Source organism: Lygodium microphyllum, chromosome 13, assembly GCF_053477565.2.
Source record: "Lygodium microphyllum isolate KBCC chromosome 13, Lygodium_microphyllum_v1.1.10, whole genome shotgun sequence".
Taxonomy (NCBI): domain Eukaryota; kingdom Viridiplantae; phylum Streptophyta; class Polypodiopsida; order Schizaeales; family Lygodiaceae; genus Lygodium; species Lygodium microphyllum.
The window spans coordinates 118,725,056-118,740,374 of NC_141147.1; the positions used below are offsets into that span (position 1 = coordinate 118,725,056).

General features: G+C 40.3%; 1 protein-coding gene across 1 annotated transcript; it reads right to left on the minus strand.

Annotated features, from left to right (window-relative positions):
* Positions 1–13,545: 13,545 nt before the first annotated feature.
* On the minus strand, positions 13,546–14,932 carry LOC148027122 (17.4 kDa class I heat shock protein-like). Its single transcript, XM_087690386.1, has 2 exons — positions 14,830–14,932; positions 13,546–13,817 (listed from the first exon to the last, which is right to left on the minus strand). Exons 1-2 carry the CDS (start codon positions 14,930–14,932, stop codon positions 13,546–13,548), a joined length of 375 nt encoding a protein of 124 aa, XP_087546512.1.
* Between the last annotated feature and the right edge of the window lie 387 nt (positions 14,933–15,319).

The following is a 15,319-nucleotide window of genomic DNA, read 5'->3' on the forward strand; positions in this document are numbered from 1 at the left end:
TTCACTTCAAGATCTTACTTCTTCTCAATCAACTAAAGCATTTGTTACTCAGATATATTGTCCCAGCATCAAATCAAGGAGGGGAAGAACCTGGAAAGATTGAAAAAGGATCAAAGACCCCAAACAAAGAAGATTCAAGCTCAACATCAACAAAAACATAGTCTTCGCATAGTGTGTTTTCACACTGTCATTACTTGTGTCTCTTGACACATTGTAATTTGCTCTTTCACTTGTAAAATCTGAGAATCTTGGAACTGATTTGCTGATGCTCAAGCTTTTCAGCATGGGAAAAGACTCACGAACAACTCCGTTCAAGGGAGTTGGGTTTCACACCTGGCAAACCCGCATCAAGCTCATGTTGATGAAGAAGGGTCTCTTGGCCATCACAAATGGCAAAGAGAAGAAACCTCAGGATGCAGACCTTGCAGCTACTTGGCAAAAGAATGATGACAGAGCCTAGGCCATCATCAAACTGGAGTTAGATGACAACTATATCCACCATGTGGATAACTGTGAGACCTCACAGGATACATGGAAGAGACTTGACACCTTTTTTGGTGCACAATTTAAATCATCAAAGTATGGTCTCGTGATAGAGTTTTTCAGGCTTGAAATGAGGTCCAACACATCACTTGCCACACATCTAAATTACATGGAAGGACTTCTAACCCAACTTGCAGGAATCAACATTAAAATGGAAGAAGATGTTTGCATCGGTGTTCTACTTAGGAGTTTGCCTCCTCAATATAATAATGTATCAACAACTTTAATCAACATGTCAAATATTGAACTTGTTGATTTCCAGGCATCACTGTTAGAGGAGGAAAAGAAGCTAAATTCTAAGGAAGAACCAAGTACCTCTAGAGATGAGAATGCATTATATTTTGGCAACACATACAAAGGCAAGAAGGGTCAGCTATTCTATGAATTCTGCAAAAGGCCCATACACATCAAGAAGTTCCGCCATGCAAGAAAGAGGTCCCAAAAGGCCTATCTAGTTGCAGTCCAAGAAGAAGAAGAAGAAAATGGAGCAAAGGAAGAAGAAGTAGAAGAAGACCACTGGGAGAAGGACAAACCTCATCAGTCCTTCTATTCAGATAGAATTTTTTAGTTTTGTGTTTCCTAGTCCTAATGTCTCAAACATAAACTTGTAAAACTCCTTAGTTATCCTTGTACGACAGCCTCTGTACACTTTGTAAGGCCCCTGCTACAGCCTCTGGATGTCCATCATGTTTGTGGTACCCACACTTAGCCTTTTCTACAACAGCCTCTAGTGTTTTGCCATGTTTATGGTGTGCCCACACTTTGCAGGTGTTGCTTTTACTAAAGCCTCTACATACTTTGTACTTTTGGTTGTGATTGAGGAGGGGTGTTGAGATATTTGCAATCACACCTACTTTAGTCCCTTTGTATAGGACAACTAGGCTAGGAAGATAGAGTCCATTCTATGAAGAGAGACAAAATCCCATATGCACAGTGGATATTAAGTGCTACCAAAGAACTCTATATAATGTTGTACTTGACTATCACTATCATATAAGATGAATACAATATCATGATGCTTTTCTCTTTCAGTTAGTGTCATTATCATTGTCTGTCTAATACAAAAGAATGTCTTTATGAGTTCAAATCTCAATCTTGAAACCTAATTCACTTGTGTAACAGTTGTCTCTTCTTTTTCTATGTCATCATGAGTTTGGTCTTGTCAAGATTGTGGGAGAGAAGGAAGGAGTCTCACTTGTAGCTTTCTTGCTTACACAATGGGGGAATACACACAGAGGTGGAGGCTGAAAACAATTTTCCTCTTCTTAGTTGTGTAAGCCAAAAAGAACTCAAGTACATAGAAATAGAAGAACCCTATATATGGGTCTCAAAACCAAACTCAACTAACTAAGGTGGCATACTAACCGAGCCACAAACTAGAGTAGATAAGGATAGCTATCATTTAGCTATTATTCATGGGTGGTGTACCAACGGCATCTGCAAAAACTGACAAGTCGGTGACATAAATGCACAACGGTCACCCTGGCATATCACGAGTGGAGCTCGATATCTCAACACTCCCCCTCGAGCTCAATCCCAATTCCTGCCCACCAACCAGGTCTCTAAACTTGCGTAGCTTCTTTGCACCCAATGCCTTCGTGAATATGTCAGCTACCTGATCCTCTCTGCTGACATAAACTAGATTAATAAGACCTAGTAAAACCCTCTCCCGCACATAGTGATAATGCACCTCAATGTGCTTTGTTCTAGCATGATAGACTGGGTTTTTGCCAAGTGTATGCTACTCATGTTGTCACAATAAATGACAACTGGCCCATCTGTAGGCTGATGCATATCATAAAGTAGCTTATGCAACCAAGCTACCTCACATGCAGCCATTGCTGCACCCCTGTACTCAGCCTCTGTGCTCGACAAGGCAACTATAGGTTGTTTCTTGCTGCTCTAAGTGACTACAACACTCCCAAAAGAGAACACATATCCACTGGTAGATCGTCAATCAGAAATACTACCAGCCCAATCAGCATTAGTGTATCCATGCAACTGTATCTGAACCCCAGTCTCATAAAATAGTCCATATTGCAATGTGGACTTCACATATCTGAGTATGCGTCTAGCCGCATCCAAATGTGGTTTCCTTGGAGCCTGCATAAACTGACTTACCAATCCAACAGCATAGCTCAAATCTGGCCTGGTAATAGTCATATAAATCAAACTTTCTACTATGTGTCTGTACATAGTAGGGTCTTCCAGAAGCTCAACTGCATCTGCGCTCAGCTTCACATTCTGCTCCAAAGGAACTGAAATAGGTTTACAGCCTGTCATCCCATATTTGGACAGCATGTCCAATCCATACTGCCTCTACAAGAGCTATATCCCACTTGGTGATCTAATCACCTCAATGCCCAAGAAATAACGCAGCTCTCCCAAATCCTTCATCTCAACCTTCCGCTTCAATAGCATTTTCACATGAAGGATATCTTCATCACTGTCACTTGTCATAATCAAATCATCAACATAAATGACAAGTAGCATAATATCTTTCTCTGTTTTTCTCACATAAAGTGAGAAATCTGCCTTGGAAATCTGAAAGCCAATAGTAACAAGATACTGTCCTATCTTGTTAGACCATGCTCTAGGTGCTTGCTTCAAGCCATACAATGCTTTCTTCAACCTGCAAACAAACTCAGGATGAATAGCATGCACATAACCTGGTGGCTGCTCCATATAGATCTCTTCTTGCAAATCACCATGCAAGAAGGCATTCTTTACATCCATCTGATGTAAAGACCATTCCTTTGATGCAACCATAGCAATGACTGCTCTTACAGTTTCCATCCTTGCAACCGGACTGAATGTTTCTTCATAATCAATGCCATATTTTTGTGCATACCCCTTGACTACTAATCTTGCCTTGTATCTATTCACAGAACCATCTGCATTGTGCTTCACCTTATAAACCCACTTACAACCAATTGCATTCTTATCTTTAGGCAAAGGTACCAATTCCCATGTAGCATTTGCTTCCAATGCATCCATTTCTTCATCCATGGCTTTCTCCCATTTTTCTTTTCCCATGGCTTGCTCAAAAGAAGTGGGTTCTGGTTCCTGTATCACTTTGACCATATAGGCATAGTCAATGGCTGTAAATCCATCATATTTCAGCCTATCCACAGGATACCTAGCTCTAGTAGACCTGCGCAAATTAGGTTTAGTCCCAGGTGCTCTCAAAACATCCCTGGTCTTCCTTACTCCAGGTGTAACAATAGAAGGAATACCCAACTCATCATCAATGCTCTGTTCTGAGCCACTGGATTCTCCATCCACATAAGAGTGACCTGCATTCACATCAAACATGGGCTGATCTACCTTCTCTTTTCCTTTTCGTGATACCTGAATACCACTATCTACATTGCTTTGAGAAGATTCTCCTGATCTCAATCTGCTTGTCCATGGCGAAGAATGTGAACCACTGCTAGAGGACGCTCCAGGTCCACTAATATTTTGTGATGCACTTCTCAGCTTTTGGATCCAACTTGGATCTCAACTCATCTAGCACATGAACATAGGCAATGCAACCAAAAATCTTCAAATGAGAAATATTTGGTTTCCTACCAGTATACCTCTCCTCTGGAGTCATCCCATGTATTGCTGCAGTGGAAGTCCTGTTCATTATGTAGACTACTGTAGTAACTACTTCAGCCCACCAGTAAAAATATGGCAAGTCTTTTTCGTTGAGCATGGCACAAGATACCTCTCCAATATGATTGTTTTTCCTTTCTGCAATTCCATTTTATAGTGGAGTACGACTACATGAATATTGCTACTTTATGCCATGCTCCTGCAAGAATCTTGCAAACTCATTTGAGAGGTACTCTCCCCCTCCATCTGACCTTAGGCATTTTATTTGCAGGCCTGTTTCTTTTTCAACCATAGCTTTAAGAGTTTTGAAATGCCCAAAAACTTCACTTTTCTTTTTCATAAAATACACCCAAAATTTTCTGCTATAGTCATCAATAAAAGTGACAAAAGAATGACAATCTCTAAGAGATGCAGCTTTAGTAGTCCACACATCAGAGTTGATTAATTCCAATGGCTTCTTACTCTCTTGAACATATCTAGGAAATGGTTTCCTTGACTGTTTTCCAAATTGACAGGCTTTAAATACCTTATGTATTTCTGTAACCTTGAATTTAGGCAATCCTGCAACAATATTTTGGGCCTGCATTGATTTAAGTCGCTGTACATTAACATGACCAATGCGTTTATGCTAGATATCAATATCTGCAACTACACCGGTCCCATGTGCAAACATTGTTGCACTCAATTCAGGCATGTCTGCATTCAACGTAAACATTCTTCCCTTCTTCTTTCCATTTGCTATCAAGCGACCTTTATTTTTCATATCCTCAACAAAGCATCCATGAGGATTAAATCTGACCTGCAAGCCCTGCTCAACCATTTGACCAATAGAAACCTGATTCTTGGTGATATTCGGGACATGAAATACATCGGACAGGTATTTCTTTTTCCCATCCTGCATAGACAAATAAATTTTTCCAATCTGCATAATAGGATATGCAGTATCATCACCAGTCTCCACAAATCCTAGTTTTTCCATTTTCCTTGCATCCTCCATCCATTTTGCATGACCTGTCATGTGGTTTGATGCACCTGAGTCAACATACCATACATCGTTGCTTTCTTCTACACTTGTCACATAATTGTTCATGTGCTGCACCATAAACAAATGCTCATTTCTGTCATCACCCTGTCTACTAGAAGATGCATAATTCCCTTGTTGTAATTTCCCATTCATGATGTCATTCTGCTTTTTATAGCAGTCTTTAGCCATATGACCCATTTTACCACAATAGTAGCATTCAACATTTCTATTTGCATTTTGGCCTCTTTGCCATCCACCACGACCTCTTTGGCTCCCCCCTGCCTCTAGAGTTACCACGTCCTCCTCCATAGGACTAGTTTTCTTGAGTTTGTTGCATATTCTGATTTCTACCACGGCCTCCAGATCGGCCTCCTCTACCTCTGCCTCTACCTCTTCCAGCATTTGAGTAGAAGACAACTTCTTTTGAAGTTCCTCCTAAAGAAGATGCGCCACCATTTCTCTGCTCCTCAGAAATTAGAAGAGCAATCAACTCCTCAAAATCACGAAATCTTTCACGGACGGAAATGGATGTTTGGAACTGTGTATAATCCTTTCCTAGACCATTCAAGGTCACAGAAACTAAATCATCATCTTCCATTCGCGACCCAATGGAAGCAAGTGCATCTGCAATCTTCTTCACCTTCATGTGGTAGTCATTGATGCTCATATTTTCTCTTTGCACATTGTGCAACTCTTGCTTGAGCTGCATTTTCCTAGCTTGCATATTTGTGCTATACATTTTTGACAAAGTATCCCATGCCTCCTTTGGCGTACTTACATCTTGAATATGCACAATCATAGAGTCTGAAATGCTGATAGACAACCAGTACATAACTTTCCTGGCTCTCTCAAGCCATGCTTTAAATGCCTGCATTTGCTGTTGATTGGGAACATCAGGAAGAACTGGTTCTTCTTCATTTCCTGCAAACAAATTTCCAATATCATTTTCCCATAAGGAAATTCGTCATTCTAAACTTCCATGCTTGGAAGTTGTTCTTGTCAAGCTTTTTAGTTACAATCTGTGAAAGAGAATCAGATGCCATTACAGAACACTGCAAAAAACACAACTTCACCGTCACAAGGGCAAATCTGCAAAACTAGCGAAAGTGGTATTTGACCACACAGTCACTTCCTAGTGAAGATTTTGCATAAATAGGAAACAAGGATGATTTTGTAACTCCCAATGTCTCTGCACACAAGCATACGATGCAATTTCTGTGGTAACTTTTCACCGACCTGTAGAACAGTGGTCGCACAGCATAAAATAGGGCATTTTCTTAAGTGCGTGCAGAAAACTTCCGCCTCCAAAACAAGCCCCGAAATGGCCTCAAATAAAAAAAACAGAGCAACCAAGGGCTAAAGACCTTTCCCGCAGCATATACTGCCCTCTTGCTACACCGCGAAGGGCGTCTCAATCTAAGACAATGCACTCTTGCACTTTCCAGCTGTGCTACCTGCAGAGACTTGCTCCCAAGACAAAAAAATGAAAGCAATACTGGTCCTCTTACCAGAACACCGCGAACTTGGCTTGCTTTCTTGAGCTCCTTACCATGAACAAGTCTCTAATACCATGTCAAGATTGTGGGAGAGAAGGAAGGAGTCTCACTTGTAGCTTTCTTGCTTACACAATGGGGGAATACACACAGAGGTGGAGGCTAAAAATAGTTTTCCTCTTCTTAGTTATGTAAGCCAAAAAGAACTCAAGTACATAGAAATAGAAGAACCCTATATATGGGTCTCAAAACCAAACTCAACTAACTAAGGTGGCATACTAGCTGAGCCACGAACTAGAGTAGATAAGGATAGTTGTCATCTAGCTATTATTCATGGGCGGTGTACCAACCGCATCTGCAACTAACAAGTCGGTGACATAAATGCACAACGGTCACCCTCGCATATCACGAGTGGATCTCGATATCTCAACAGGTCTCTACCTTCCAATCTCCATAGCTTTGCCATGCTCTAGATCCGCATCATTGACATACTCTAAATGCAACAAATATCAAAACCCAACTACGGAAATGATTTATCCCACTTGCCTACTCATCAAAAACCCAAAATATTTTTTTGTTTTGAAGATAAAAGACCCCAAATCTCCTACCAATATCAAGCACCGGTTCGAAACCATACTTTGATTCTTGATTTGAGGCGCGCAAGTGCTCAAGCTTGAATCCATTGGTCCCGACAAATGGAATCTAAATTAAGTGGGAGCTCAAGCTCATCTACCAAGACCCATAGACCACTTATTGCTTCAAGCATTTCAAGAGAGCAAAATTGGCTATCTCTCACCTAGCCGAAGCGCCTTCGATTCCATGGGGGTGTAGTGAGCTTACCTTGATGCCCAAAAAAGTAGCCTCCTCCCTCAAGAAAACTGGTAGCTCCATGATATGAGATGTGAGCTCAAGCAACCTTAAGCCTCCACATCCAAGCTACATCCTCCATAGTTGCACACGAGACAAGAGAAGAGAAAGAAGAGAAGAACAAGAGAGGAGATAATGGAGAGCTTCTTCTTCAAGATCCCTCACCCTCACACATAGACACTCCCTCACACTTTCCCCTCTCTCAAGCACACACAAGCAAGAAAGAAGGAGAGAAGAAGAGAAGAAGAAGAGACCACTTTAGTCACACACCAAGGAATGAGACTCTCATTCACTTTTTGAGTTTATATACAAGCCCTTAATCCCTTGGGCACCGATCCTCTTTTTACATGATTGGGCATCTTGCCAAGGTCCTCATTACCTATTCCCTTCTAGTTGCCTTATCCCTTCACCTATGTCTGTCTAGAATTTACAATTTGCACATGAGGGAGCCTAGTACTCTTTTACAAAATTTTAGTGGCACCTTTGCATTTTAAGATGCGCCTTTGTCTTCAACTTGGCCTTTGAGGTCGCCCTTGCACTTTGGCCTTTCTTCTCTTATTCCTTTGGCTAGCTGCCTTTTTTGCATTATTTCATATTTTTGAATTTTCTTTTTCATGTCTTGCATATTGGGGTTAAAGTAATCTCAAGAAAATACATCATTGTAGCCCCCAATTATCTTACAAAGTGGGTTGAAGCATGAGAAATGAGGAAGAATGATGGAAGGACCACTACTAAAGGTGTGTATGAGGGTAGTACTCCTCCCTCACCCACATGATGGCGTCGTGGTATGCAAGTTGATAGCGTCCACCCTCTGTCTGTGATTTTCTCATCCCTCTAGCCTTCTTGGCTTCTTGTAATTATTCTCGTGCCTCCGTTGCACTTCATAATATACATATCGAGTTACCTCATTTCCGTGTCGTGTTACCTTGCCCGTTACGTGTTACCTGCGGTTTTCCGTGTCGCGTTCCGTGTTACCTCCAAAAACGCTTCCGCATTGCTGTGGGGCTACCGAATAGAGGGTGATCCCTCATGAGGCAGGCTCCATAGGGTGGGTGTTGCCTACCCAAAGACGGCACCGAGAGGTCGTCGTCACACTTGGTATCTTGATTTGGCTACCCCATTGAATTAGTTAGCGATCAAGGTACACACTTCATCAATGAGGTGATTAAGCATATGTTGTCTACTTTTCTGGTTATCAATTGGAAATTGTTACAATACTATCCCTAAGCCAATGGTCAAGTAGAAGCAACAAACAAAATCTTGGTCAATGCACTGACAAAAATTATCTCTGCTTCGTGAAGTGATTGGGACAATAAGTGGGTAGCAACCCTATGGGCATATCACATTGCCTACAATGGTTATCAGACAAATGCCATTGAAGCTAATATATAGAACATAAGCGATCTTACTGATTGAATTCTTTGTTCTGAGTCTATAGATAGCTACGCAAGAGAGATGGAAATGTTAGAAGGCCTGAACTGACCATTTAATTGAACTAAAAAGGTTATCTAAAACTCAACTTATCATCATGCACACCCTTATTTGTGAAAAGGCACAAAGAAAGTTATTGTTTGAAAAACATGTCAAACAACGGGACTTTGAAATATGTGACCTAGGGTTATTGTATTCTATCGAGGGCCATAAATAGAAAATGAAATCCCAAGGATTAGGACAATTCAAAGTTCATCAAATTAGTAGAATCAGTTAGGTGGAGTTTGAAATCCTAGATGGAGAGGGCATAGGCTTCTTCATGGGAAGTCACATTAAGAAATACTACCCGCCAATGCACCCATTACATGGGTTCCCTATGCTGTTGCTACTCATAAACATACAGGTAGTATCCATTATTGAAATCCAACACAAGACATGAGGAAACCATTGCACCAACCTATTTGAGGCTACAAATCACAACTTAGAAAGATCAAGTTCTTGATGGATTGATGAAGGGGCTGATAATAATATGCTCATGTACAATGACTATACAAAAATTAGACAACCCTAGTTAGCCCTTACCATAGCCAAAATTATTCCATATGGAGGAAAACCATACTTACTCTTAGGAAAGAAAAGAGTCATGATCACCATCAATACTGATAGTCTCTTTGTCATTTTTTATGTACTTCCAAATGCTACGGGGGTGGGATAGGAAACATTGTTGGGTTGAACCTTCAAAAAACAAACTCAATGCAATGTTGACTATGAGACCCAAAAAATCCAACTTGCTCTCACCAATGTTAGAACCATAAAATATTTTAGCAAGGGCACCCATGCTTTAGTCAAGCCTGTGATGCCACTGATGTTTTTATCTACTACCAACTCTAGTGGGGGGTAAACAAATAGTGAATGAATTGCAAAAAGCTCAAAAGAATAAATAGGAATTCGTAAGTAGGCTAGCCACCTCCCAAAAATCCCACACCAAGTATGTTCCCAAGAATAGGTCTCCAACCCATGAAACTCAAGCCATGAAGCAACCCAAATCTCAAATTTGCAATTGAGGAACTTGACAAAATAGTTAGCACTACTACAAATGAACACATGTGAAGTTGTGATGGGTCTGTAAGGCTTACTATGTGCACAAGGGTATTATGAAGGCAATTCTAGGGTATGGCTTCCAAAAATACCACAATAACCACTACTAGAACCATTAAACTCAATAAGGCAAGAAAAATCATTCTCACATTGCTAGTGACACTAATGTTAAACTAACCATTGTGCCTCCCTCTAGCAACCAACAATTCACGCCGACATGTAATCAAGTGCCCAGCCAGAATGTTTCCATGCCATCATAGTCGAGTGCTAGAAGATATCTGAACCATCAACCACCACCATCTGCTCATAGATGGAAGCCTAAATACCACAAGTCCATGTCTCTCACAGCAACATTGACTCTAGCTACCCCAACAGTCACCAAGCATTAGGTTCTAGAGACAACAACTTTCCAAACTCAAAGAGACACGTCATTCATCTCCACTTCAAGTCCAATTACACCTCAAGACCATCTTCAACTAATATGATGACCACACCTCCATACATGCATGTATCAAAGATGAATAATAATCAAGCAAATCCTCTAGTGAGGTCAAGTATATGTATATAATTGATAGGTCATGTTAAACCACAACCACCTATAGAATTGCTGCCTACATATTTGAGACCTTTTATATTAGAACTAGCTACAAATATGTTCTTGATATTGGTGATAGTATAGTCAATAATATATGTTGTCTTGACAATACCTTTACCCTATTTGTTTGCACTTATGATCACTTGGATCTAGATCTGTTAGGTGAAGACACCGCAATCATAGTGAGAAGCCTTCCTTGCTCTTGGGAGGAGTACGAATTCATCTTCACCAAGCACACCTCTATTGTCGAAGAACTCATTGCCATACAAGTTAGCAAGGAGCAAGCCATCATATAGGGGTACTTAATAATATCTTTTAAGTGTAGCCACATAGAGGCCTAAAAAAAAAAAGCTGAATTGGAGAAACTAGCCAAATCCAAATGCCCATTTCGTCAAAAGGGGTCCACTCTTTGGGCGCAATGGGAGTGACTCAATTGTCAAATAATGATTAACGTTAAACAATGTCAAACAATCAAAACCACTGAGTATGACCCCACTTATACTGCACCCACTTCCTTTTGAGTACTAGCCATCACATGAAAAACTCACCTTGTGGACCATGTGCTATTACATCTATATTTGGACAGAGTACTATGCGAGGAGGAAATGCGAGGAGGAACTACACATTGCTAGCTACTTGAACAGATGAGATTTCCTCATAGATGTTCTCACCTATATCACCCATATGGGCATCAAACCAAGTGACATGAACCACTATGTAGCCATGGAATACAATCCTAATTTTTATGATTGGCTTCTGTAGAAGAGTCCTACAATATCTCATTAGCGTACATTCTTGTATATATCTACAGTTTTCACTTTGTAAAAATTTTGTTATGCTCGTTCATTTCTTTCTTTCTTTTAGTCATTCTGTAATAAGCATAGTTGAGCCATGTACCATTCCCTCCTCTGCCACTCCACCTTTGCATGATGGTAGGAAGCATTGCTAAACTTTTGGGGAGGGCAAGGAGTCGATCATTTTCTCAAAGTCAATTTCTTTCACAATTTGTAATTTTTGCAAGGAATAAAGTAGCAATTAATTTTTGAAAAAATGAGATGTGCAAGCTTATGTAAGTTTAAATTTCTTTCTCATCATCACAAATTCTCATTTTTACAGACACATTTAAAAAAAAGACAAAATTGATGTCTGCCCTTTCAAATCAGCAGATCCAGCTTATACTTCGTTTCTTCACCCCCTTATGCATCCATAAACTTCCTCCACTCCTCTTCGGATTTGTTAATGACATATGTTAAATTACCCATCGGCAACCCCATAAAACACAAAGAGATATAGTATAACTTTTTAATCCATCATTCTCCCTTCTCTATCGGTGAAAATTTTGAGCACATTATTCAACGACTCGAACAACTCAGACCTTCAAAATAACGCCAAAATAAAGAAGCAACCAAAAAATGAAAAAAATCATGAAGAGCCCTTCATTATTATAATGGACGAATATCTGACCCCCACCTTCTGAGGATCTAACAGTGCCTTTGAATTGTGTCCTACAATCAACAAACAACTACCTTACTTTCAAGGAATGCATCCACTTCCCTGTCGCCAATTTGTCGATGATGCAATCCATGGTTTTGATACTTGCACGCCTCACTAATGCCGCTAATAATGGCTCTCTCTTAAATATTCCATGTTGTTTCCGTCCACAATCAATCCTTAAGCGAAATATATCTAATCAGCTTCCCCCCCCCCCCCCCCCCACTAGATTGGCCGCCTTTGGATCCATTTTATCCCCCTTCGGAACAACACAATTAAGATTTTAGCTTTTATTGCTTTGCTTTTCCTTCTTTTTTTGTGTTTTGCAAGCAAAATTTTTTAAAAGCTTTCCTTAAGCTTTTCCTTCCATCCAACGACCTTAAAAGTTCTCAAAGACTTTAAGTCTACTCTTTAATACACATTAAACCAAGAATATACAATCTTACATACTTGAAAAGCTTTGTGACTTCGAAAGCAATCTTTGTCCAAAACAATCTTGTGTAAACTCAAAAACCATAGGGATTCTCCACCTGCTCCATTTCTTAAAATCAAAGTTCTTGTGACCAACTTGGTAGCTTGTGTGTACTTGCTCTATCTCACGAGATGACATTTCCTACTTTGTTTGATGTAGATTCCATTGTCGTAAAAATGCCTGATAAGGCCATGGAACCATGCCTACTAGGATGGCTAGGTAGCTTATATCATGTTGTAGTCCTGTCAACTCTAGAGGCTGAAGATTATGCATAAATGAATGAAGAGGGAGATTTGGATTGATTACACCTCCATTCCTTAAACTCCCTTGCGATTATTGTAGCCTTCTAGTACCGGCCTTGCATTCAATTACTCCCTTCGCTCTATGAGCAACTACAATTGTCATGTTGAGACAATGGTATACTATGGGTATTATAGTTACATAATAAATCATGCATCATTCATTGGGTTTGTCATGTTTATCTATCATAACACGTACCTACTTAAGTTATTTAAAGAACAAGTAAAATTGTCATATTTGAGAGCCCAAGTATCAATTTACAGATAATTGTGTATTAGCATACAAGTAAAATGTCTCAATATCTACGAGATTACAGACCTCTTACTCATAAAGTAATTTGGAGTTCGAAAATTACATCAACCTCTTTCAAGAAGAAAAATGAGAGAGAGAGAGAGAGAGAGAGAGAGAGAGAGAGAGAGAGAGAGAGAGAGAGAGAGAGAGACTCTTAGTAGATAATGTAAAGCATGTCAACTCTCAAATTTTTTTTTTTTGGAGGGGGGATACACTCATAATGACCTGTTAGATAGGTCGATACTTATGAAGCCTTATGATTTTCAAAGTGTAAATAGGCGATGCCTATCTTGCATGAAGCCTTTTTTATGAGCTAATGCAAAAGAGAGATCACACTTTCTCAGTATTTGCTCATTATGGGGATCTGCCTAATGATGGATTTCTTTTTTGGTACAGTGATGGTAACAACACCAGCTTCATCTTGGGCTCTTATTTTGTCCAAAATAATGTTGTCTGGTAGCTGGAATTGGCGAAGAAAGCTACCTTGAGGCCTCTCAATACTGTACTCAATTATATAGTCTCTAGTCCTTTCTAGCTCGTTGATGTGCACACCAATAATTTGAAGCACATTGCCCGGGAGCACTTGTAAGCTTATGTCGTCCTTGGTCAAACCTACAAAAAACAACACAATTTCAAACACTTCTTCATGTGGGGTATTGTTTGATGATATTGTTGATACATCAAGAACCCTCTTACCATTGAAAGATATTATAATTGGGCAGATTATTTCAATATGAAGGTCACATCGTTAAAGTATAGCTTACACATTATGTACATAACATTGAGAAGCCTAGTATTTAAAGGTGGTCATAGTTGACAAATTATCTAACGGTGAGTGTAAGCTATTCTAGCTCTAGCCAATGATTTAACATCGTTTTCACGTGGAAAATGCCAATGAGGTTTGCCATTTACTTACTTCATTAGGAGATTTCCACATGTAAAATCACTTAATGTAATATACCAAATCACGCTTGACATTCCCCAAATGAATTCCCATTTTATTTGGGGGATGTCAAGCGTGATTTGGTATATGCTCCAGAATCAAGGGTCTTTCTTCTGATTTAGGTACAGCTGTGTGGAATATGTTGTTTTTGCATAAGGCAAGAGCCTCTTTTCTCCAGGAACAGGAGCAGTTGTTTGCTGCCCACAAGCAAGAACAGGTGAGGGTGGTAACCTCACCAAGCAAGTGTCTGAAACAGCATTAAATCAATTCTGATTCTGGACTGTTCAGAGGTTATTTAAATGCAATATAGCAAATCACGTTTGACATCCCCCAAATGAAAGAATATTACACTTAACAAATCATAATGAGATTTACATCATTTAGTCACCTCAAACCACTTCGAGCTCCTTGACAATGTCATGTCGATTCACCCTTCAAAAGCTATGACAAAGTCATGTCGATTGTCCATTCAAATAATGGTAAGACTACCAACCATAACCAATGCATTCATTATACCAACCACCAGCCAATGTATTCATCTAGTCAATCGTCGAATCACATGGAAAATGCCAATGAGCATCGCCACATACGTACTTCATAATGAGATTTTCACACGTAAAATCGCTTCGAAGAAGCTATGACACTTTGATTCTACGTGCAAGAGGGAGCTCTGCTGGTCACCTGGTACATCGAGCTTGATGTGGTGTGCCGACGCAGTCTCGAGCCAGTCCACCTTGAGCTCGCCAACGCTGGCAATGGCAGGGAAGCGAGAGAAGCTGGCCATGATATAGGGAAGCGCGCGCAGACACAGAGAATGAGAGAAAGAGAGAGAGAGAGAGAGAGTGTGTGTGTGTGTGTGTGAGAGTACTAAGCCAACGAATGGGAAGGGATGAGCCAGCACCTGCCCTTTTATAGTAGTAGCGCTCGCGCGCTCTCTCTCTCTCTCTGTGTCTCTGTGAGCCTTTGCGGGGTCTCTACTCAACCCCCATCGGGTTATTTCCTTCCCTTTCAGCTGACTCGCTTGCTCCTTTCCTACATTGTTTATCTTTTGTATATCCTTTCCAACCATCATTCTCCCCCGCCGTCCCCTTGAGTGCATAAGAAGCCTCCATTCTGCTGTTCATTAGCATACGGCCACCTCTCTTCAATGAGTTTTGAAACGTCGGCACTT

Bases quoted from the DNA above. Each gene is read 5' to 3' on its own strand.
- LOC148027122 (XM_087690386.1), bottom strand. From the start codon at position 14,932: ATGGCCAGCTTCTCTCGCTTCCCTGCCATTGCCAGCGTTGGCGAGCTC. The intron at 13,818-14,829 runs GTGACCAGCAGA...TGTTTTTTGTAG, and splicing joins CATCAAGCTCGATGTACCAG to GTTTGACCAAGGACGACATA.